The sequence below is a fragment of the Erpetoichthys calabaricus genome, chromosome 14 (assembly GCF_900747795.2).
Source record: "Erpetoichthys calabaricus chromosome 14, fErpCal1.3, whole genome shotgun sequence".
NCBI lineage: Eukaryota > Metazoa > Chordata > Cladistia > Polypteriformes > Polypteridae > Erpetoichthys > Erpetoichthys calabaricus.
The window spans coordinates 107,723,558-107,747,987 of NC_041407.2; the positions used below are offsets into that span (position 1 = coordinate 107,723,558).

General features: G+C 43.4%; 1 protein-coding gene across 12 annotated transcripts in view; it reads right to left on the reverse strand.

Annotated features, from left to right (window-relative positions):
• maptb (microtubule-associated protein tau b) overlaps positions 1-24,430 on the reverse strand; it is a 109,116-nt gene that overhangs the window by 29,779 nt on the left and 54,907 nt on the right. For 6 of the 12 annotated variants that reach the window (XM_051918916.1, XM_051918915.1, XM_028818738.2 and 3 more), the window contains exons 3-7: positions 22,434-22,550; positions 15,912-15,971; positions 11,109-11,167; positions 7,374-7,565; positions 3,473-3,611 (exon numbers count right to left, since the gene is read on the reverse strand). In XM_051918916.1, the coding sequence (XP_051774876.1) occupies positions 3,473-3,611; positions 7,374-7,565; positions 11,109-11,167; positions 15,912-15,971; positions 22,434-22,550 (567 nt within the window). The remainder of the gene's footprint in view (positions 1-3,472; positions 3,612-7,373; positions 7,566-11,108; positions 11,168-15,911; positions 15,972-22,433; positions 22,551-24,430) is intronic. The other 6 variants (XM_051918918.1, XM_051918917.1, XM_051918920.1 and 3 more) reach the window with 6 other exon arrangements.

A 24,430-nucleotide genomic window follows, 5' to 3' on the forward strand; every position in this document is an offset into this window, starting at 1 on the left:
TGGATTAATAAAGTATCTATCTATCTATCTATCTCTATTGTGGCTGTGGTGCTTAGGGAGCACCTGTGTCCTATGTGTCTGTCTGTTGGGTTTAAAGGGGCAACAGCGACCCCTAGCGTCCACACTATATAAATCCAAAATGGTGAAGAAGAAGTAGAGCCAGAAGGCAAAGCTCTTGATTTATCAGTCATTCTATCTCCCTACCCTCACCTATGGTCATGACCTTTGGGTAATGACCGAAATGATGAGATTGCGGGTACACATGGCAGAAATGAGAGTGGCTGGGCTCTGTCTTAGAGATAAGGTGGGAAGCATAGACATCCGGGAGAGGCTCTGAGTTGAGCTGCTGACCCTCCACATTGAGAGGAGCTAACTGAGCTGGCTCAGACATTTGATGCAGATTCCTCCTAGATGAGTACCTGTGGAGGTTTTACAGGCTCGACCAGATGGGAGGAGACCCAAGGGAAGACCCAGGGATCATTGGGAAGATTATAATACTCTGATGGGATCCCACAGTATGAGTTGGCAAGTGGGGCTGGATAAAGGGCCATATGGGCCTCACTGCTAAGACTACTGTCCCTGTTGCCCAGTCTCAGATAAGTGGTAGGAAATGAATTGTAGCAACCCAACTTATAGCTTGTGCGGGGTGTTACCAGATTTGTGTAGCAAACGCTTTTAAAATGAGGGACGGATAAAATCAGGGCAACACCTAAGACCTACCGAATATTCACTCTGCCAGCCGAATATTAACAACACCCAGGAAAAAAAAACCTCTTAAGATTAAACACACAAATATATAACATGATCCTTATTTGCTAGAATAACTATTTACAAATACAAAAAATACTAAACATACCCCACAAATAAACCCCCACACAATGCCGATTACAATCCTGAAAAAAAAGTCCTCACTGTAAATGATGGAAGTGATTCTGGAAATGGAAACTAGGGTTAAATGATGGAAAGAAGTCTGGAACGCTCCTATTCAATAAACTGCTTCTCGGAATATGGATTGTGAAATTCTGTCCTACCACCGGAGTCCAGAAGAATAGTCTTCAGAGGCGCGCCTCTTATCCAAGAGCATTGAAGGACTGGATTGGGAGGAAAAGAACCCACCACAGTCCTTACATCTGGTGGCCGAGCACCATCCATCTCCACTACAATGTCCAGTAACAGAAAATGTTTAGGAGCTGCTGCGGATGATGTTGGTTAGAAAATGGTCCACTTGAAAAGTCCCGCCACATCCTTCTCTTCTGGTTTTAATGGTACAGTGCATACAAACCACAAACTACAAATCCCACAAGCCCCTCTGCATCAGAGCAAACCTGTTTAAAGACACCGACCCCAATTTACAAACAGAAATTGGCGCACCCAGTGTTGTCATTCACATTTAACAAACCGTCAACAAGACCTACTTACATAGAAACAAAAACCCCACTATGTGGCCCCGCTACAGAATGAATGAAAAAAGAAAGACAACAGCTGCCAAGCTGTTCTCCTGCCCAGAGATAAGTCATTTCAGATAAAGGAGCATCAGATGGAAGATTCTTTCATTATAAAAAAGGACAGAATAAGAAATGAGACAATCAGAAGTACAACAAAAGTGGGAGAGATATGTAAGAACACACAGGAAAGCACGCTGAAGTAGTATGGACATGTGATGAGGAGAGACAATGAAAATTTGGGCAAAAGAGTGATCCACTGGACTAATTCCTTTCACAATTGTAAACACTTCAATCATGTCACCTCTTAATCTCCTGAACAGGCTCAGCTCTTTTATTCTTTCCTAATAATTCATCCCCTGTAGCTGTGAAATCAGCCTAGTTGCCCTTCCAGCACTGTTATGTTCTTTTTGGAGACCAAATCTACACACAGGACTCCAGATGAGGCCTCACCAGTGTGTTATAAAGCTTGAGCAGAACCTCCTGTGACTTGTACTCCACACATCAAGGCACTATATAACCTGACATTCTGTTAGCCTTCTTAATGGCTTCTGAACACTGTCGGGAAGTCGATAGCTTAGAGTCCACTATGACTCCTAAATCCTTCTCATAAGGTGGACTCTCGATTTTTTTTTTCTGGATTTATTAGAGCATTAGAAAGATTTAAATGAGCGCAGGTTATTCAACCCAACAAAGCTCGCTTATTCCATGTATCTGTGGTTCTCTGTCCAAAGAAACACTTCCTAATGTGAAATTTCCCCTTAACAGGTTTCCAATTGTGTCCCTGTGTACTTGATGAACTAATTTTAAAGTCGCCATCTCGATCCACTGCACTAATTCCCTTCATCATACTAAACACTTCACTCAGGTCTCCTCTTCATCTCCTGTAAAGGCTCAGCTCTTTTAATCTTTCATCATAACTCGTCCCCTGTACCCCCTGAATCAGCCTAGTCACTCATCTCTGGACCTTCTCTAGTGCTGCTATGTCCTTTTTGTACTCTGGAGACCCAAACTGCACACAGGTCTCTAGATGAGGCCTCACCAAAGTGTTATAAAGCTTGAGCAGAACGAACCTCCTGGGACTTGTACTGCACACGTCAAGGTGCTATATAACCTGACATTCTTGAATGAAATGAACAAGAATCGCAGGACTCATTCTTGGGTAATGATTCAGTTTGAGTTGAAAAGATTAAGATAAACACTCAAAGTGCCATTAGAAAAAGTGTTTGTTGTAGTAAAGTTGAATGCAAATAATTGCTAGAAATTGTTAGCCCTCTTAATGACTTCTGACTCCTCTCTAAATTTATTAGAGCATTAGACAGATTTAAATGAGAGCAGGTTATTCAACCCAACAAAGCTTGCTTATTCCATGTATCTGTGGTTCTCTGTCCAAACAAACACTTCCTAATGTAAAATTTCCCCTTCACAAGTTTCCAACTGTGTCCCCGTGTTCTTGATGAACTCATTTTAAAGTCACCATCTCGATCCACTGGATTAATTCCCTTCATCATTTTAAACACTTCAGTCAGGTCTCCTCTTCATCTCTGTGAAGGCTCAGCTCTTTTAATCTTTCCTCCTAACTCATCCCCTGTAGCCCTCAATCAGTCTAGTCACTCATCTCTGGACCTTCTCTAGTGCTGTTATGTCCTTTTTGTAGCCCGGAGACAAAAACTGCACACAGGACTCCAGATGAGGCCTCAGCAGTGTGTTATAAAGCCTGAGCAGAACCTCCTGTGACTTGTACTCCACACATCAAGGCGCTATATAACCTGACATTCTGTTGTTAACCCCCTTAATGGCTTCTGAATAGCGTCGGGCAGTTGATAATTTCGAGTCCACTATGATGCCTAAGTCCTTCTTATAAGGCATACTTTCGATTTTCAGACCTCCCAATGTGTGCTCAACATTCAAACAATCCACTCTGCTCTACCCATGGCACGCGCAGATATGAACAACAATACCACAGATTATTTTGTAGAAAGTATAAATCTGAAATAATAACAAACATAAATGAAAAGTGCTTATCTCACCAGGAGAGGCTGAAGAAGACGCCCTTTGAGCTTCAGATGAGGGGGTTTTCGATGGAATTTTGGATGCAGCTGTAGGAACGCGGCTACCCCCTTGAATCCTGGAGGCAGGACTCTTCATGGATGCTTTCTGCTCATCAACCTTCAGCCAAGAAAAAAAATAAAAATGAAAAGCTTTATTCAACATCCTGTGCCACACCAGCTGAGAACACACCTTGACCAGGAGCCTCAGTGGTGGCAGAATCTGAACTCTTGTGGCAATTTAGGACAGAAATACTGAAGTGGAGTGCGTGCAGGGAAGGATCAGATTGGAAAGGTTGACTTTGTGGTCAGGGCTAGGAGGAGCACCAATTCAAATACTTCTGTGGGGAAAGTTAATTTCAACAGAGGTACAAATCAGTGAGCCACGCCACACCAGGTAAATGGAATCAGGCTGGAAGCGCAGTAGGACTGGCTATGGCGATGTGCACACTTCTGTTGTTTACATTTCAACATAGAATTTTGAAATGGAAGTTGACCTATGTCCACATTAGCGTTGTCACATTGTTTACCAAAGTATCTCTGCTCACATTAAAATGACAGAAAATTCACATGAAGTAGCCGTATGCCTACACCGGGCCTGCACGTGTCGGCGGAAACGGGATGAGGAAATGTATTCCCTGCTAGCCATTCAATTGCAGCTTGCATTGAAACACGGCGAACAGCATTGACAAATATGAACAACAAGGAAAACCATTATTTTGCTTGGACTAACGATGAGGTGGAATTGTTATTGAGAGAATAAGGTGGGTGAAGCCGCTGAGAAAAGGTAAAGAGCAGGATCCAATCAGGAAAAGTATAGTAATAAGCACTAGCCAGTCATAAGGGAGAACATAATAAGCACCAACCAATCATAAGGGAGAACATAATAAGCACCAACAAATCATAGATTATGTTGGGCTATATCGTAAAAACTGCTGAATATAAATCGAGGACTGTTATGCTCAGAGAACGTAACACACTCATGAGTTCCATGTGCAGTTCTGGTCACCACAATACAAATAACTGTGAAGTTGTGCATCAGTAGTGAAGCCACAAATTGCATAGTGGATGGGCCTAGAAACAACTGGGTGGGCAAGCAATAAGGCATTCCAGGGTCTGGGGTGAGGTCGCCCATTAAGTTTTGCACGCTCAATTTACTGACAATTTAATAAAAACGATAGAGAGGGTCCTAGCTTCTGAATGGTTTGGATCCCACAGGGTCCCCTATGCTCCCCATGGCCTCACCCCTGCTGTGCTGAAAAGAGCAACCAGGAACATCCCAGGACTTAAAAACACATCCTCCATTGACAGTTTTGGAGAATTAAACCTGTTTAGTGCTGAGCAGAGAAGACAGCGTGGGGGCCTCATCCAGGTCGTCAAAGTTCTCAATGGCATCGATAAAGAAGAGCCAGCAGAATTCTCTCAGCATGCAAAGAGTTGGAACAAACTACCAAGACATGGAGTTGAAGCAGGAACTTTGAGAACCTTTAAGAAGGATGTGGAGGAGCTTCTAGGACAGCTTAGCTATCAGCTGAACGAATGAGCTTGATGGTCTCCACTCATTTGTCTAAATTCTTATGTTCTTAGGTAATGATTCAGTTCAAGAATCAAATGAACAAGAATCGCAGGACTCATTCTTGGGTAATGATTCAGTTTGAGTTCAAAAGATTAAGATAAACACTCAAAGTGCCATTAGAAAAAGTGTTTGTTGTAGTAAAGTTGAATGCAAATAATTGCTAGAAATTAGAGTAATAGTTCTATAAGGTTCAGTTCTGTGTGACTAATTAGTTGAATATTCAAAAGAACATATTTAGTTTTAATATTTTATATAATAACAATAAATATTGAATTGTACAAAAAAAAACATTCATCTTCTTATATAATACGTTACCATGCTGTCCGTTTGCCTGTCTAGGTTTTTAAATCCCCTGTAGCTCGCAATCAGTTGTACCTATTGACCTGAAATTTGGTACACATATACAGTATTATGTGACCTCTACTGTCCGCTTTCGGGGTGATGATTTTTATTACTCTTTTAATTTTATTTTATTGTAGAATCAACTCTCGGCAGCAGGGTGGGCAAGTGGCACATGCATACGGGAGCCGTCCTCATCCCTACCACCTTCGCCGTCACTTCCTCTACCTCTTCATATCTTAAATCATTCTTGAGGCAGATCGAAGACTTAAGTGCCAGTAAGTCAGTCAGTCATTTTTCCAACACAGGGCCACGGGGGTCTGCTGGAGCCAATTTCAGCCAACACAGGGCGCAAGGCAGGAAAAAATCCCGGGCAGGGTGCCAGCCCACTGCAGGGCACACACACACACACACACACACACTAGGGACAATTTAGGATTGCCAATGCACCTAACCTGCATGTCTTTGGACTGTGGGAGGAAACTGGAGCGTCTGGAGGAAACCCACACAGACTCCACGCAGGGAGGACCCGGGAAGCGAACCCAGGTCTCTTAACTGCCTGGCAGCAGCGATACCACTGTGCCACCCCTAAGTGCCAGCTTAAGTGAAAAATTAAGGAAAACATACTAATTAATTGCAACACTAATACTGACTTAATCAGTTTTAATGTGAAAAGATGCTGACGAAAGAAGAGAAGAAGTGGGCCGCTGGGGTGGAGAAAAGAAGAGCTGATCAGGAAACAGCAAGCGCATCAATCTCTGAGCAAACGAATGGTAAACGTACAGAGAAAGAGGATGAACACTGTAAGTCAAGTGTATATCGTTATCGTGCAGTCAGCCGTTACTGGTTTTAATATAAATGTGTTGCTACTGTATTGTACTTGTATGATGAATGGCAGAATCCTCCCTGACAGGTTTTTCGTTCGCCAATATCGATATTGGAAAGACAGTGACGAATCCACGCAGGACAGGCGTGCGCTTCAGCACTCCCCTTGTGCTCCACTAAATCGATTTGTTGCGCTTGTGAATCGATTCAAATGATTTATTGAAAAGCGTCGATCAAAAAGTACAAATCGTTTGCAGGGTGCCCGTCACTAATAACCACGTGTGGTGGCAAGGTCCTTGTAACTGCGTATCTCTATTTATATAAAACCTACCGTCTGCCCGTCTGTCTGTTTCTCCGCTTTTCACGAGAGAACTACTTCATGGATTTAGATCGGGTTTTTTTTTTTTCTAGAATTTGCTTGAACATTCTGGTTGAATTTGCGACTCTCTCTCATCATGTGATTTATTCAGCTGCGGGCCGAGGAGAGGGGGAAGCGTGACTTCAGGAGTGGGGAGCCGCACCTGGTCCTTCTCACTCACGCGCCAGTCTCCATGCAAGTCGCTGTACCTCCCCACCCACTAGCTAGTGATTCCTGTTTGTTCCTTGATTTTTAAAGTTTGTCCTTTTTTACTGCTACCCAGGGGGAGCCGAGGGGGACAGCTTGTTTTAGATATTTTCTTACATTTATCGACATCTAAATATTTCCTTATTGACCCACCCTTAGTGAAATACACGTCATAAAGAAGTCCTGGCTGAGAGTAACTTTGGAAGGCTCCTGTCTGGGCCCGGTGTGGGAGGCACTGACTGGAAATCTCGCTGTGTGGGCTCATTTGTCCAATGATACTCACAGGTGGCCTCCTAACCCACACAGTCAGCTACACAGCACCACACAAGTACAAAGAGGTGAGTGGCTGGTCCAGGAAGATGTTTCCTCCTGATCTTTTTCATTTTACCTTTTCATTTCTGGCCACAGTCTCACAAACATTTGTACCACTGAGTACCCAGGAGCACCCGCCTTATGCTCAGTGCCAGCTGCCATACGTCACTTTCAGGACAGATGGTGTTACATTTGCCTTGCATTCTGAAGTGACAAGTTCTGAAGAAGACAAGCCGGTCCCATTGAGGCCTAACAGCGTCACTCACCTGTGTCCTGGAGCTTCTCGCTGTGGAGCTGCTGACTTTGACCACAGATGTGGTGGTCACTCTGGTGCTAGTGAAGGACGTAGACGTGATGCAGGCTGGGCTGGCAGGTTTTTTCACATGGATGCTTGTGACTGAAGAGGGTCGTTTTGGGGTGGTGGTGGATCTAGCTTTAGCAGAAGATGGAGTGGGGGTCTTTGTGTTTAAAAAAATAATAAGAGTGAAAATAATGAAACACAAGTAAAAGAAACAAAAAATAAATAAATAAACCACAAACAAATCATAAAGCAAATGACAGCAAATCAAGTGAAACACTTGAAGAAATCAAAGTGAAATGAGCACTAAAAGCTTTGGCAAGGTTGGTAAGAGAAATGGTTTAAAAAGCAAAGCCCAGCAAATATTTGACAAATCCAAATGTACATCTGACATGGCTACCGTATGCTCAGACTTGATAAACAGGGGCCGCCAGACAATTTCAAATACCAACCAGACAAAAAGACAATAAAACTGAATGAATACATAACACAAATTGCAGTTACAAAAAAAAAAAAAAAAACAGCATAGTGGAACTAAAAATAAAAATTTATATAAAAAAAAAAAAAAACAAAGAAGCAGGGTCTGTGCTGTCTGATCAAGTCAGAAACTTTAAAAATCGAAGGATTCCTGACACTCTCCCTGATATTACTGATGATAATAGTAATTAGCAAATCAGATCTTTCACTTTCTGCACACTTTATCGTGTATAGATTTAATTGGAAATGGAGAAATATGCCATTTTTTGCTCATTAGTCTACACTCACTAACTCAAAATGACAAAGTGACAACTTGTGACCAGAAAAGCCTGCAAATGTATTACAAATCTAAAACTGAAATCTCTCATTCATTTAAATATTCAGCCATTAATTCAGTATTTTGGCTGCAATTCCAGCTTTGAGTCTCCTTTGTGAAGTCTCCACAAGCTTTGCACCCCTGGATTTGATCAGTTTATTCCATTCTTCCTGGTATATCGTCTCCAGCTCCTTTAGATTGGATGTGAAGGGTCTGTATATACTGCCATCCTCAGGACTCTGTCTGGGCCACCTAAGGACACTCAGAGACATGTCCCCAAGCCATTCCATCATGGTCTTGACTGTGTGCTTCCGGCCATTAAACTGTCACCCCACTCTGATGTAGTCTGCTCTCTGGAGTTGGTTTACTTCAAGGAACTTTCTGGATTTGGATGCATTCATCCTTTCCTCAGTTCTGGTCAGTCTCCCTGTCTCAGTAGTGGGATGTTGCCACCAGCATACTTCACAATACAGATGGTACAAGGCAGGTAATGAAAAGTTTCTGGTCTTTGCCAGACATTGTGCTTGGTGTTCTGCTCAAAGAGTTCAGATTTCATCTCCTCAGACCAGGGAATTTTCTCCTTAAGCTCTCAAAGTCCACTTTGCAAACTCCAAACAGGCTGTCATGTATGCACCTGAGTGACGGAGTGTCTCTCTTAGTGTGACCACTGGGTTTTCAGTCACCTCCTTGACCAAAGCCTTTCTTGCCTGGTTACTCAGTTTGGCCAGATGACTAAGTCTAGGAAGAATTCTGGTAGTTTTAAACTTTTTCCATTTCACAATTCTTGATTTCACTCGGTTCCAGGGAACACTCAAAGCTTTAGAAATGGTTCAGCGCTCTCGTCCTGGTCTATGCCTCACCACAATTTGATCGTGGAGGTCTACAGAGAGTTCCTTGGACTGCATGGTTTGGTTTTTTATCCTGTTATGTGGTGTGAAGTATGAGACCTTCTATTCACAGGGACATGTGTGTCTTTCTAAATGATGGCCAATCAGTTCACTTGGCCACAGGTGGACACCAATCAAGTTCTAGAAACATCTCACGGTGAATGAAAGCAAACAGAAGGCACCTGATGTGCACAATGTGGAGTGCCACAGCAAAGGGTCTGAAAACCTCCAGGAATGAGCAATTTCACTTTTTAATTTTTAATAAATTTGCAGACCTCTCTTGAAGGAAAGTTCTCACTTTGTCATTATGGGTTATTGAGTGTGGATTGATGGGCAAAAATGGCAAATGTGCCCATTAAAAGTTAAATCCACCACACAATTCTGTGTGCAGAACGTGAAGGGCTCTGAGCTCTTTCCAAATCCGCTGTATGTCTTTCAATGTTCTGTACTGGCTTGATCCAATTTTAGGGTGGTGAGAAGCTTAAGTCAATGGTGGCAGCATCAGGCCCAAGGCCACCACAGGGTGCACACATTAAAAGCCTTACAGCCTACATAATGATGGCAAGGGTACAACCAGATCTAATTTACATGTATATAAAAATTAATATCAGACGTCTCGAACTGGACACAACCTTCATTGGGGACGCCGCTCCGGTCTACTGACCTGTTAATTCCCGCAGCAGAGAAGGCTGCCATTATTTCAGTTATTTTTGACTGTTTCATTTTTCTTTGGCAGTTATCAAAATAGCATTAAAAGTGGCGACCAAACACCAAACACCTCCTCGGGATCCTCTTGTGTCTTTCCACCCGTTCACACCATATAAATATGTAGCGCCGCCACATAGAAAATGTCTGCAGTTATGCTCTGCTTGCGCGAGCGCTCCTATGTTAGGACTGGTCAGGTGATTGACATCGGTACGCGCCTGAAGGCGGGACATCCGGTTTGAAAAGCAATTTGCATAAATTGCGCCTTTTTTCATAAGGAGAAGGCGAACAATCATCGTGGACGGAAAAAGAAGAGAACAAACGAACTAAATGAACAGCATCTGCATTGTCTATTAAAAAAAGGCTGCGCAGCTTCAAAAGACCTGTTTAGATAGGCGAAGTCCAGCGGTCGTCTCCAGGAACGCGAAACTTGCATTCCTTTACAACTAGGGGACTCGGGTGAGCTCGTAAAGACCAATTTTTATAATGGCGCAGTACTGACTGTGCATCATTTAACATTTAAGATTTCAAATTCTTTGGGTCGGCCATCATCTACAATTCAGTCTTATAAGCAGTCGACTTCAGCTCTGGACTAGTGTGTGAACTTCGGAAAGGGAAGGATGTGTGTTTTCTGCATAAGTTTTCATGAGGGTTATTGTATGTCTGGGGTTTTTTGAAAGGGATCGTTGCTGCTTTACATCTGCATATCTTTCTTTTTTGTATATTGTTCCTGCTTTACTGAAATTGCCTTATAACTGTCTGTATATATTCACTAAACCTTTAAGGGCTGGTTATCTCACAAAGGGGGCGAACGGCGGTGGGCTTGGGGGGCTTCAGGGAGTGATATTGGCCTATCCTTTTACTAGCCGCCTTACAGTTACGAAGGCCCGTTTTCAGCGCATCGGGTCCGATTCGTTACACATATACAGTATTTTCAAACTAAAGTTGCACGTCACTCAGAAATATTTCCTGATGGAGAAATCCTTAAAGCAGGCGTGGATTCAGCACACAAAACACTCTTCAGGTTCAGACATGTTAAACCTTGCAACGGCTCATTTTGCAAAAAGGCAATTCAAAGATAAGCTGGCGAACCTTTCCGTACAAATCGCCCATGTAGAGCAGTGCAGTGAATTCCGCGGTGCTCTCAGTTGATGCACCAAAGGTGACAAACGTACGTCTGCATGTGGTGTGAAGAAAACGGTCATAAAGAACGTTCAACTGAAATTTCCCAGCGCAATAATATTTCAATAATTAGTGCCTTATTAATACAAAACTAACAACCTCTTAATGGGACGTCAGCCTCCACCAGTCTTCTTACCTTTGGCTTTTTATCCACAGCTCCAGCCTCCTCTTTGACAGCTTCAGGCTTGGCTTTGCCTAAAAAGGAAAAACAGGGCAGAATTAAAAACGCATTTCATATCATTTTACTCTTCAAGAATAAAGCTAACAGTCATCATAAAGTCACCAAAACCGAACACAGGCGTGGACGGATGTGTTGGTCCCCTTGTAGCTCATTGAAATAAAAGTGCCGCCTGCCCCTGAAAAGTGATGACATGAAAAGCAATTGTCCCCTGTGTACCTTGCCGCTTTCAAAATGCTTTTGTGTGACAAGAGATCAAATATGGCTGCTTCTACAAAGATCTTCTAACTGAACACGTTTGTTAGGACCCCTTTTTGGCAAGTCTAACATACCCTACGACTAGCGTACAAGTTGCATAATGTGACATCGGCTTAACTTGCACCAGGTAGACTTTTGTCACAACTCTCCTCCCAATTGAGCTCTCGGGGCTGGGACAGCCCTCTTGTCCCTCTTGGAGTCACTGTCAGGAGAGACCCCCTCCTCTTTTACCAAGAGGAGTCCACACAAACACAAAAGATGGCTGCTTTCCAAGGCAGTACCACGTGCTGCAAAATTGCAGTGGGGACCGCAACCTCTTTGGAGATCAATTGTCACCGTTTAATGGCCAAGAGGGTAACAGTGGGTTCTGTGATTGTCCTCACCCTTAAAATGGTGACATTGTGCTAATTCTCCTGACTTTGAGACGGTTCCTGCCCTTTTTCACCCAAATGTTATGCTGGCCCCTTGCAATACATGATAATTGTCACCTTCCCCTTTGAGTCAAGCATCACTGTCATCTACTGGCAAGTTAGCCCCCTAACATCCAGCTGCCCCTGACGATGCTGCACTCTCTAGTGCCACAGAAAAATCCCTCTGGAGTCACACAGGATGATTACAGGGTTCATGGACCCCTCAGTTTGCTCATCTTCTCTCTTAGTGGCTTACTGAACGATGCCCCATCCTCTTTTAACAATATTCACTCGCCAAGTTCATTATGCCTCCCTTGCCTGGATGGAATGCCACCACAGCAGAAGATTAGTGGGAGACTCCCTCCCAGGGGACATGTATTCCCACATTACACTGGGTGGCAACATTCCTCTGGTGGTGCCCCTATTAGAGCACCCGCATGCTGTATGGGAACCCTGCTGGGTTCCGTGGGTGCCATCATGATGAGGCTTCCTTGTTCTTAGAGGGGACTTCCACCTGACCCAGAAGTGCTTCTTGGGTGCATTGCTGTGGCACTGGGAGTACTGCCGGGCCTAGCACAGAAGGAAGCTGCTCCATCTCATTTGGGAAGTATGGAGTTGGGAGAAGCTCTGAGGCTCAGGATCTGCACTGGCAGTCAGAAGGTTGCCGGTTCGAATCCCGTAAGTGCCAATAGGGACTCTGCTCTGTTGGGTCCTTGAGCAAGGCCCTTAACCTGCAATTGCTGAGCGCTTTGAGTAGTGAGAAAAGCGCTATATAAATGCAAGAAATTATTTAAAAAAAAATATTATTTTAAAAAATTATTATTATTAAGAGGAGGAGAACAAAATTCACCTGGAGTGGAGGAACAGGAACAGGGTCTGGAAAGCCCGTGAGAGAACATTTCATTTAAAGCAAATCAGTATTTGAACCTGAGACTATGCTTGGCTTAAATGTGTATCAGGACTGGGGCCTGTAACGCCACCTAGTGGTATCCGTGAGAAAGTCCGGGCAGTCATGTGTAGAACATGCATACCCAACCCTGGACTCTATGTATTTGGGCTGGTCCTCTCCTTTTCTCTCTGTGCACCTCCTCGCCAGGTCCTATCATCCCATCCTGTGGTTTCTCTTATCAGTGATATGCCAATGACACAAAGCTGTACCTGTTGTTCCCTCCATAAGACCACACGGTGTCTCAGCTAGAATCACTGCATCTCTGGATGAAGGAGAATGATCTCCAGCTCAACCTGGCAAAATTTGGACCTTCTTGTTATCCCAGCACGTCTGTCTATTCAGTACCCCAACTCTTTTCAGCTTGGCTCGTTATCACTAACGCCCACCAAGTCAGTACACAACCTTGGGGTGGTGATTGATGATGTTATGGTCTCCTGGTCTCGAAGACCACATCTGATGGAGTATAGGCACAGCTTCTGCTCCAGGCTTTGGACTACTGGACTACTACTAATCTCTGCTGGCTGGAGCACCGGAATGTGTCTCCAAGCTGCTTCAGATGATTCAAAATACCCTGGCATGTCTAGTGTTCAACTGGCCGTCTTTTCAGATAATTACACTGACTCCCTGTTGTAGCACACATTAAGTTCAAATCCCTGATGTTCACCTACAGAGGAGTCAGAGGGTCTGCACTTGTATATGTGGAGACACTTTTCAAGTCCTCTACTTCTTCTCGAGCACTCAGGTCTGCTGATGAATGGTGTCTGGTGATGCCACCTCTGTGTGGTATCAAATCTCAGTCCAGAGCCGGTCAATCCATTAGGAGACATAGGTGGCCGTTTACAGTGCATCCGGAAAGTATTCACAGCACATCACTGTTTCCACATTTTCTTATGTTACAGCCTTATTCCAAAATGGATTAAATTCATTTTTTTCCTCAGAATTCTACACGCAACACCCCATAATGACAACGTGAAAAAAGTTTGCTTGAGATTTTTACAAATTGATTAAAAATAAAAAAATTGAGAAATCCAATGTCCATAAGTATTCACAGCCTTTGCCATGAAGCTCCAAATTGAGCTCAGGTGCATCCTGTTTCCCCTGATCATCCTTGAGATGTTTCTGCAGCTTCATTGGAGTCCACCTGTGTTAAATTCAGTTGACTGGACATGATTTGGAAAGACACACACCTGTCTATAGAAGGTCCCACAGTTGACAGTTCATGTCAGAGCACAAACCAAGCATGAAGTCAAAGGAATTGTCTGTAGACCTCCGAGACAGGATTGTCTCGAGGCACAAATCTGGGGTAGGTTACAGAAAAATTTCTGCTGCTTTGAAGGTCCCAATGAGCACAGTGGCCTCCATCATCCGTTAGTGGAAGAAGTTCAAAATCACCAGGACTCTTCCTAGAACTGGCCGGCCATCTAAACTGAGCGATCAGGGGAGAAGGGCCTTAGTCAGGGAGGTGACCAAGAACCCGATGGTCACTCTGTCAGAGCTCCAGAGGATCTCTGTGGAGGGAGGAGAACCTTCCAGAAGGACAACCATCTCTGCAGCAATCCACCAATCAGGCCTGTATGGTAGAGTGGCCAGACAGAAGCCACTCCTTAGTAAAATGCACATGGCAGCCCGCCTGGAGTTTGCCAAAAGGCACCTGAAGGACTCTCAGATCATGAGAAAGAAAATTCTCTGATCTGATGAGACAAAGATTGAACTCTTTGGTGTGAATGCCAGGCGTCACATTTGGAGGAAACCAGGCACCGCTCATCACCAGGCCAATACCATCCTTACAGTGAAGCGTGGTGGTGGCAGCATCATGCTGTGGGGAACTGGGAGACTAGTCAGGAGAAAGGGAAAGATGACTGCAGCAATGTACAGAGACATCCTGGATGAAAACCTGCTCCAGAGCGCTCTTGACCTCAGACTGGGGCGACGGTTCATCTTTCAGCAGGACAACGACCCTAAGCACACAGCCAAGATATCAAAGGAGTGGCTTCAGGACAACTCTGTGAATGTCCTTGAGTGGCCCAGCCAGAGCCCAGACTTGAATCCGATTGAACATCTCTGGAGAGATCTTAAAATGGCTGTGCACCGACGCTTACCATCCAACCTGATGGAGCTTGAGAGGTGCTGCAAAGAGGAATGGGCCAAACTGGCCAAGGATAGGTGTGCCAAGCTTGTGGCATCATATTCAATAAGACTTGAGGCTGGAATTGCTGCCAAAGGTGCATCAACAAAGTATTGAGCAAAGGCTGTGAATACTTATGGACATGGGATTTCTCAGTTTTTTTATTTTTAATAAATTTGCAAAAACCTCAAGTAAACTTTTTTCACGTTGTCATTATGGGGTGTTGTGTGTAGAATTCTGGGGAAAAAATGAATTTAATCCATTTTGGAATAAGGCTGTAACATAACAAAATTTGGAAAAAGTGATGCGCTGTGAAAACTTTCCGGATGCACTGTATCCACGAGAATTAAAAGATTTGTCATTTGGTGAAAGTGAAATCCACAAACACTACAGGCAAAATATCCGAGTCTACAATAATCATTTTGCGTTTGCATCATTTAATGCTGAAAATGTAGATTTACACAATAATAGACCATACTCTATGAGAATCTGTGGTCCCGCAGCAATCAAAGCTATGACAAGTTTAATTTCATAGAAACCACAATTCGGTCAGGTGTATATTTATGATCACAGAGAAGCGATGCAACATTGCTACAGTATGTTAAAATTTCCCATGAAACTAACAATCTCTTTAAATTGTATATCCGGTTAACCAAACCCAGGGGTGGGCGGAGCCCCCTAGTTATTTATTATAATGAAGGTTTGCAGAGAACTGAAACAACAGAAGAGCACCAAGCCACCAACATGCCTCAGTCACACCAACCTGCCCACCTTTGGCCTGTGGTAAGACAACCAAAGTTCTTATAGGAAAAAAAATCAGGCATAGTTAGAAGGTCCCAAATCCGACTAGGCAGCACCTGAACCCAGCAATGATAGCTAGTGCACCACGCTAACTCCAGTATGCCCTATAGGATCATTTATTCATGAAATGGCGCCTTTCCGCATCCTATAAACACAGTCCTTCTAGAAATCAGATCATATCTTGCACTTTGCGCCACGTTATAAAATCCCATGCATACCTGAGCTGGCTTCTTGAACATCCAGGGGAGTCGTTTCACTTCCTTCTGGGATGGCTGGTGCTAAGGACAGATGATGAGAACAGACACATGGGAGACAGAGACAAACAAAAAAAAAAACACAATGTGAATGGATGGATGGATAGATGGAAGACGAACATTTTACAAACTTGTACACCGTGAAGCTCAGCGAACAACATATCAGCTGAGAACTGTTAGGAGTTTGTTTTTCCCAGATTTCTTTTTATAGGAATGCCTGTACTAATTCTGCTCATTTTACACTCATTTTGGAAGATTGATTCGGGTCACTAAATCCAAACTTCTCTTTTCGGTGTAGTTTTGAAATATTCTTTGGACTGTTTCATCTGCAATTTTGTGTTTTCACAGTCGGCGCCATTTTGTTAGCCCATTGTTAGGGCTAATGTGCCAACGGTTAGGGGCGGGTCCTCTGAGGTCATGACCTTTGATAGTGACACAGCAGGATACATATGGTGGTAGACTTTATTGTTCCAGAGGGAAATTTGTTAATTTGATGAAAGGTCATCCTAGAAAATGCTTCCTCATCTCAGCTGCAGATTCAATACCCAAATCTCTAAATGCTTTCACAATTCCCGGGAATTTTTGACCTTTTGCTCTCCAGTTTTGACTGCAGTTTTTCCCTAATGTTTTGGCTTAGTTGCTCATTATTATTGATTATTTTGACATTTTGATCATTTCCTGGCTGTCTCTGAAACCTTATCTGTTTGCAGACATAACATATTGGGGGTGGGATTTCACCTTGACATGATGGTGGTCCCTCCCTCTACAAAACACAGGGAATACATCTATAGTACAGCAAATAAGGAAATAGAATCCATCCAGCCATTCATTTTCCAATGAGCCAATCCCAGCCAACACAGGGTGCAAGGCAGGAACCAATTCCGGGCATGGCGCCAACCCACCGCAGGACACACACTCACACAGTAGAGCCAATTTAGAATCGCCAATGCACCTAACCTGCATGTCTTTGGACTGTGGGAGGAAACCCACGCAGACACGAGGAGAACATGCAAACTCCACGCAGGGAGGACCCGGGAAACGAACCCAGGTCTCCTTACTGCGAGGCAGCAGTGCTACCCACTGCGCCACCGTGCCGCCCAGTAAATAGAATAATAGTAGCAAAAATGCATGAATTCAATAAACATCAGAAAAAGAATACTTTACAATAAACAAAGAAGGCAGAGAAAAAGAAAATTAAAATAAGCTGGGTAGCACAACCAAGCTGAAAAATTACCCCTGTACTGAATTTTGGGTAAAGTGTTAATGTTAAATAAACCACTTCCTAAAGATCCTCTCGTGAATGGCTATGGAGCATGCTCAGTCGATATCGAGCTTTGGAACTGAAGACCCCCCCCCCCCCCACCTCCTGCTCATTCATTGGTCAGGAGTGCTACCCACTTATAGCTCCTTCATTGGCTACCATGGCACTTCACGTCAAATTGCAGAGAGAAGAATTAGGAAAGAAAAAGAAGTGAAGACTTCATCAGGTGGAGAGTGTCAAGTATTTCTGGAAATTTTTGTTCATTCTGAGTCATTATTTTTCTTACTGTATTTTTATGTTATTTCTGTTTATTGTGTTTATCATTGCCCACTTTGTTAATTTGGCTTTTTTTGTGGCTACAGTACTTGTTAGTTGTACTCTTAATAAACTATGTCGTATATGCATAGAATTAGGGATTTGCAATCTTTACTAATCTCTACTTTTCTCTGCTTTCTTTTCTGGTCATACTGTGGTGACATTTTTTGCCACCACCCCTTAAATGAGGCACTGGGCAGCCACCTGAGATGCTATGATGAAGGTGTGTGTCCCAGCTGTCCATGAGACCCACTGTGGTGAATCCTTTGACACCAAACCTTGAGGGCATTTATGTTAGGGTAGAATGCCCAGTGGGGGCTGGGCGGTCTTTTGTCCACCCAACGAAACCCTGAAGATTATTTTTTTTCCTTCGGCTTAACTGGAGTTTTTTTTTTCTGTCCTCCTGGCCATCTGACCATCTGATTGGATTCATCTCTTGAGACCTACACTATGATATTGTATATAACGACGCTACTTTATAGCTATGTTTTGTGAGCTCATATGGATTTATTTTTTGTTACTTATTAATTATTATTCGTACTTAATTCTTATTTGTTTTTCTATGTTTGTAACTTTCTCGTTGACATATTGTAAAACAATTTGATCTCCATTCTTAGAATTTTTAAATAAATGTTGTTGTTGGCTAATTATGCCCAGTCTCTTTAAGTCTGCATATGTTCCTTGTGCTTTGTGGGTGGTTCCCTATGAGGCGGGGCCACCTTATAGTCCTAGCTGCTGGCTCCTCCTCCTGGCTTTATATAAGAGCCGGAGGCGGGGTTTCAGCAGCCAAGCATCTTGTTATCTGCAGAGTTGTCAGAATTTTGTGATTATCTGGTTTTCTGATTCCCTTAAATTGTGTGCTATCGCGATTTAATTTTGGGACTTTGCTTCTTTAGGATTGCCTCTTTGGCAACTGCTTTTTACCGCTTTTGCTTTATAATCCTTTATTTAAAGAAAAAAAAAATTACATATACATATTATACATATATATATATATATATATATATATATATAAATACAGCACATTGCTGCATCCACCACATGACAAACCAACTCAGTATCCCAGATTAGGACCCGAGTGCAGCCATGCAAGGGGTGACACCTCAGCACCACACGAGTTCAGATGGAATGGAACCAGTGTGAATTTTTATGGTGGCCGGAGTACCAATTCTGCCACCAACTCCCAGGTTTTTCCCTGTATGTTGGAGGACCTACATGCAGGGCTGGATGCAGATTAATGTCATACTCAGGATGGAGCAATTGCAGGTTAAGGGGCTTGCTCAAGGGCCCAACGAAGTAGAGTCACTTTTGGCATTTACAGGATTCAAACAGGCAACCTTCCGATTACCAGTGCAGATCCCTAGCCTCAGAGCCACCACTCCACCCTATGTATGTTTACACTAATGGATTATTTTTATCTCGCCCACACCTTTCCAGGTTGATGGACAGGTCATGGTGGATGAGTGCCATGGCCTCCACACTCCCCTGATGCGACACCCTGTGATTTCTGGTTATGGGAAATGGTGAAGGAGCGCATGTATAACAGGAAAGTTTGTGATATCAATGACCTGAAGGACAGAATACGGACTGTGGGATCATCTATTCCCCACGAAATGTGTGTCCGGCCTTTAAATGGTACTGTTGCTCATTGGTTTTTGTGTGTTGAATGTGATGGCAAACAGGTTGAAACATTCCTGAAAATCATTTTGCACATATGAAATATGTTTTGTGAATAAATTGTTTCCGCCATTAAAATGTTAATATAATTTTGACTCACCCTGTATATGTATACCCCCCGGCGTACCCAGCCGGGACGCCTTGAAGGACCGGAGGAGGGATTACGCCCCCTATCAGACCACGTGGGGGCGACCGCCCTGGTGGCTATGGGGACCACGGGAAAGGAGCATGGAAGCTCAACCCTTTAGTGGCCCGTGGTCATGGGTGTGGCTGAAGTGCTGGGGGAAAGAAGACCAGGGACACCCGGAGTGATTCCGGGTGCACAGCCAGCACTTCCGCCACACCAGGGAGAGGCACCTGGAGCACGTCCAGGTGAATATAAATGGGGCCGCCTCCCTCGATTCGATGGGTGGAAGAAGAACAGAGCTCGGAGGAGCCATGGAATTAAATAAAGGGTTTAATTAACAGCAAGAATTGGCCTCTCATTAAGTGATTGGAGTGAAATTGTTTGGAGTTTGAAGCCCCAGTTTAGCTGGTCGTCTGTTAGCTCGTTTCACATCTCATTTCTGCTTGGCTGTCATTTAATGAAGAAAGGAAGCAATTCAGAGGACTGAACTCTTCTAACAGGGCTATTAAAGTGATGGGGAAAAAGTTAATTAGCAGTGAAAACTGGTCACTGAATAGGAAAAGGGTGAGAATGAAAACCTGCAGCCACTGCGGCCCTCCAGGCCTCGAGTTCGCCGCCCCTGTCTTAAATGGACGAGTAATTCTCAGTCCTTCACTTTAATTTAATTAAACCAATTAATGCATGATAAATACACACAGGTGTAAATGGTAACAGGCTAAATGGGGAACTACTGGTTTCTTTTGTCATTTGCATCTTATTGCTAATAAGGAGCAATTAAAAAACAAGAATATAGCTATTTAAGAGCAGTAGGTGTTCCAAATCTTAATGAGTGAGACTACTAAAATGAAGCAGAAGTGTTACTTGAGCAATAAGTGCTTCTTATTACTGTTTCCTTTCCACCCTCCTCGCTTATTGATTGCATAGCAGAAATCAAATCCTGTTTTTTTTCAAATTTTCTTAAATTAAATAAAAAATGACAAAACTGAGGTTCTCCTCATTGGTACAAAATCAACATTACCCAAAACTGATCACTTTTCATTTGTTATTGATAATTCCTCTGTCTCCCCTTCCCCACAGGTGTCACCCTTGACAGTACTTTATCCTTTCAGTCCCACATCAATAACATCTCCCAGTCTGCGTATGTCCACCTGTGTAACGTTAATCGTATTCGCCCCACAACACTGCTATCCTCGTTCATAGCCTTGTCACTTCTCGTCTGGATTATTGCAATTCCCTTTTCTTTGGTCTTTCTCGCAGATCTCTTTATAAGCTTCAAGTGGTCCAGAATTCAGATGCCCACCCGCATCATTACTAGAACCCTCTCTATTCACCATATCACTCCCGTTTTGCAGCAGCTTCACTGGCTTCCAGTCCAGTTCCGCATTCAATTCAAAATTCTCTAACTAACTTCTAAGGCTCTCCACCACCTCCACATTTGTCTGACCTCCTCCATGTTGTTAGTCATTAGCACTAAAACATAAGTAACATGATAGTTATAATTGGATACTAACCCTCACCTTTTCTGTTTCTCTTCTCGGTAATGAAATGTGGCACTTGGTGCCACTGCCCACTAACCTGGCACTTGGTGCCATAGCCCACCTGCCAAGATGTTTTGCCTGCCTAAGGTAAAGTCATCCCTGATGGAGGATCACAGGAATCGTGGGGTAGAGGGGTCCCTTTCATTGGATTGGCTGACTCAGCTGTGGAATGGCCAAATGGGGCAGGCAGCTTGATGGATGAGGTCTCCAGGACTCTAAACAAATCCAAATCTTATTATGTGATATCATCTACTGTTAAATTCTGCTCTGTACTTCTAAAATTTTTATTTTTATACTGTATTGAGGATTTGTTCTGTTCTGTGTATTGTATTGCACTGTATTGTATTGACCCCCTTCTTTTGACACGCCCAACCTACCTGGAAAGGGGTCTCTCTTTGAACTGCCTTTCCTGAGGTTTCTTCCATTTTTGTTTTTTTGGGAGTTTTTCCTTGTCTTCTTAGAGAGTCAAGGCTGGGGGGCTGTCAAGAGTCAGGGTCTGTTAAAGCCCACTGCGGCACTTCTTGTGTGATTTTGGGCTATACAAAAATAAATTGTATTATATTGTATTGTATGTTGCCATTCCCTCCCGTACCCTTAGATCCTCTTCCTCCATCCACTTGACCCCCCTCCCCTTCGTCCATCTTACCACCATTCAGTTGTTCTGCTCCCCAGCTCTGGAACTCACTACCATCAGAGCTTAGAAATATTGAATCATTTTCACTTTTCAAATCTAAACTTGAAACTCATTTGTTTAAGACTGCCTTTTCTCTTTGATTACAATTGCTCTGTCTTGATTTTAATTTTTGTATTTTAGTTTTGTTTATAATCTGTGATTTATCTATTGTTCGGTGTCCTTGAGTGTTTAGAAAGGCACCTACAAATAAATAAAATGTATTATTATTATTAAGTAAGCAATTGGGTTGGAACAAAATCCTGCATCCACTGCGGCCCTCCAGGATCGACTTTGCCCACCCCTGTTTTATGTAATAGAGATATGAGGGAGGGGGGACTACAATTCAAAAACTCAAGCCTGCTCACGAGAGGATTTTGCCTAAAGTGGTTTATTTAACAATATTTTAGGAAAAATGTACATGTTTGATGTTTGGCAGTCCGATGATCACACAAAATGACCTGAACCTGCGTTCCTGTTCTGCTGATTACTGGGAGAGGTCAGTTATCTCCGCAGGCTAACATCATCTGATGGGCTATTCTGAATAATAATATCAGTTTGTATTTATGAACAGAAAGCATTTCAGCATCATACCGGTGACAGTCACGTCAAACGTAAACTGGCAGGATTAGAAAGCAAAATATAAAAATAATGCAAAGCAAAACACATGGCTGGCAAAAACTGAGCACATTCACTCTGTGTATCAGTTTTGCTTTTTTTTTAATTGAATGCATGGCAAAGTAGGGGGGGGGGGGGGGGCAGAGACATGCAGGCGGAGGGAAGGTCACGCAGTAAAACAAGGAAAGCGATTGAAGCGAGGGGTCCGTCTTCAGCAGGCTCAGCAAGAGAAGCAGCGTGAAGGCAGTGCTGGGGCAGCAAAGCGTTTGTGGAGTCGTACCCAGGGGCTCACTCTCCGCCGACGGCGTGCTCTTCGTTTCCGAGACATCAGACGCAAGTTCTTCCGCTCCTTCTTCAGATGGTGACTCCGTCGCCGTTTCCACTCTCGGGAGCTCCACTGAAATGGAAACATTCAGGCGTAAAAAGTGGAACGGCTCGGACAATAGCTGTTTCGTTAGCAACTCGGGACGGCCACCCTTACCACTGCGCAACAAAGAGAGATAGGTAGAAGTGTTCAGGCGTCACCAGCTACAAGATAAGCTGGAACCTCTCATAGTCGCCTTAGGAGAAAAACGGATTCAATACAAACCAACCACTTTTACTTGTCAGGGGTCACCGAAAAAGTTGGGCCTCCATCTTAGATTGAACAGCAAGTCTGCAAGTAGCACAGAGCATCTTAAATGGGAACTTTCCTCCGTACAAGAAGGGTCTGACTGCGGACCTCCAGCGGTAGACCCCACTGTTGTTGTGATGTCATTCCGGGGCCTGTGGCTGGAGGTGTGAAGTGAAGGCACCTTGGCACAGCACATGTAAAGGCAGATATGCATGCCACACATAAATAAACATAAGGAATTTAACAAACGAGAGGAGACCGTGCAGTCCATCAGGCTCGCTTACTTGGCTAATGGCTAAGCTGTTCCTGTATCTCCTCCAGATCCTTCTCAAAGGTTGTCAAGGCTTTTGCTTCAACTCCATGTCTTGGTAGTTTGTTTCTGATTCCTACAACTGATTGAGTAAAGAAGTTCTTCCTGGCGTCACTCCTAAAATGCACCTCCCCTTAATCTCCACTAGGGGTCCTTTGGTACGTGAATCACCGTCACCAGTTCAGTGATTCATTTGAGAAACTTGAAGACCTTTTTTTGGAGACATTGTGTGTGTGTTTAACCTGTTAATATGTAAAGGTACTGTCATGTCGATGAACGCTGAGATGGAAAGACGGAGACACACACCGAATAGCAGCTCAGCCCAACAATGGGTGCATTCATTTTACAAAAGACAAGCTGGTCTGCCTATCTTCACCAGTCACACTTCTCTGCATGGGAGACCCCTCCTAAAATAACAAATACGCACTTGAGACTTGATAGAGCTACTACTGTATTGTCCTGTCCTGTGTTGTGTACCCTGGCTAGGATCTCTGATCATCCTTTCCACCATTGTGCCGTTACCCTGCGATCCACTGAAAATCTTGGACGCCTTCTGCATGGTGGCAGCTCTCCTCTGTAAGTCTCGGCCTGCATTCTTGAATCTTCCCGGTGTTGTAGAATGGAGCGCGCACCTTCCTGACTTAGACATGTCTTATGCAGTGCTATGTGTACCTTAGTGACCAGTCCCTGTCAATCAAACATTCAGTCCTGCCCATCTTTTGGCTCCCTAGACCGGAAAAACTCTCATTTTTAGGCCATTTTTGGACCATATTTTGTGTAGGACATTTGATTCTTTATCGTCAAGTGTAAACCAACAGGTGTTGTCAGCAAAAATGATCAAAAGGACTTGAAGTTGTGCAGGCCACATCAACTGGCTCACCCACTGTTGGAGGGTCAAAATTACTCTTTTTTACAAAACTGTTAAAAAATGGGGGTCAGTAATCTACACATTTTATGCTCTTTCAAGTTGCTGGTCACAAACACACTCATATTTTTGATATTTGATTCTTTACCGGTGGTCCCAGCCCACTAAGAGTCACTCCCAGAAGGTTAAAAATGAGAAATCTGAAACATAAGTGTGTGAGGTATTGTGTCAGACTATTTCAAGGTCTGCGATTATGAATACGAGGTTACTTTTGATTTTTCTTCTTTCCTTAGCATTCTATGGACCTCCATCAGAGGGTGAAAAATGACAACTGTCCATTCCAATTGAGAATTTAGATGTTAAACCTTTCAATTGAGGCACACATTTTAGTATTAATATCTTATATTAATTAATTAGTTATAATATTAGGATCTGTATCACGGGAAAATTAATGGATGGTATTATTAAGGATAAGATTGAGCAACACCT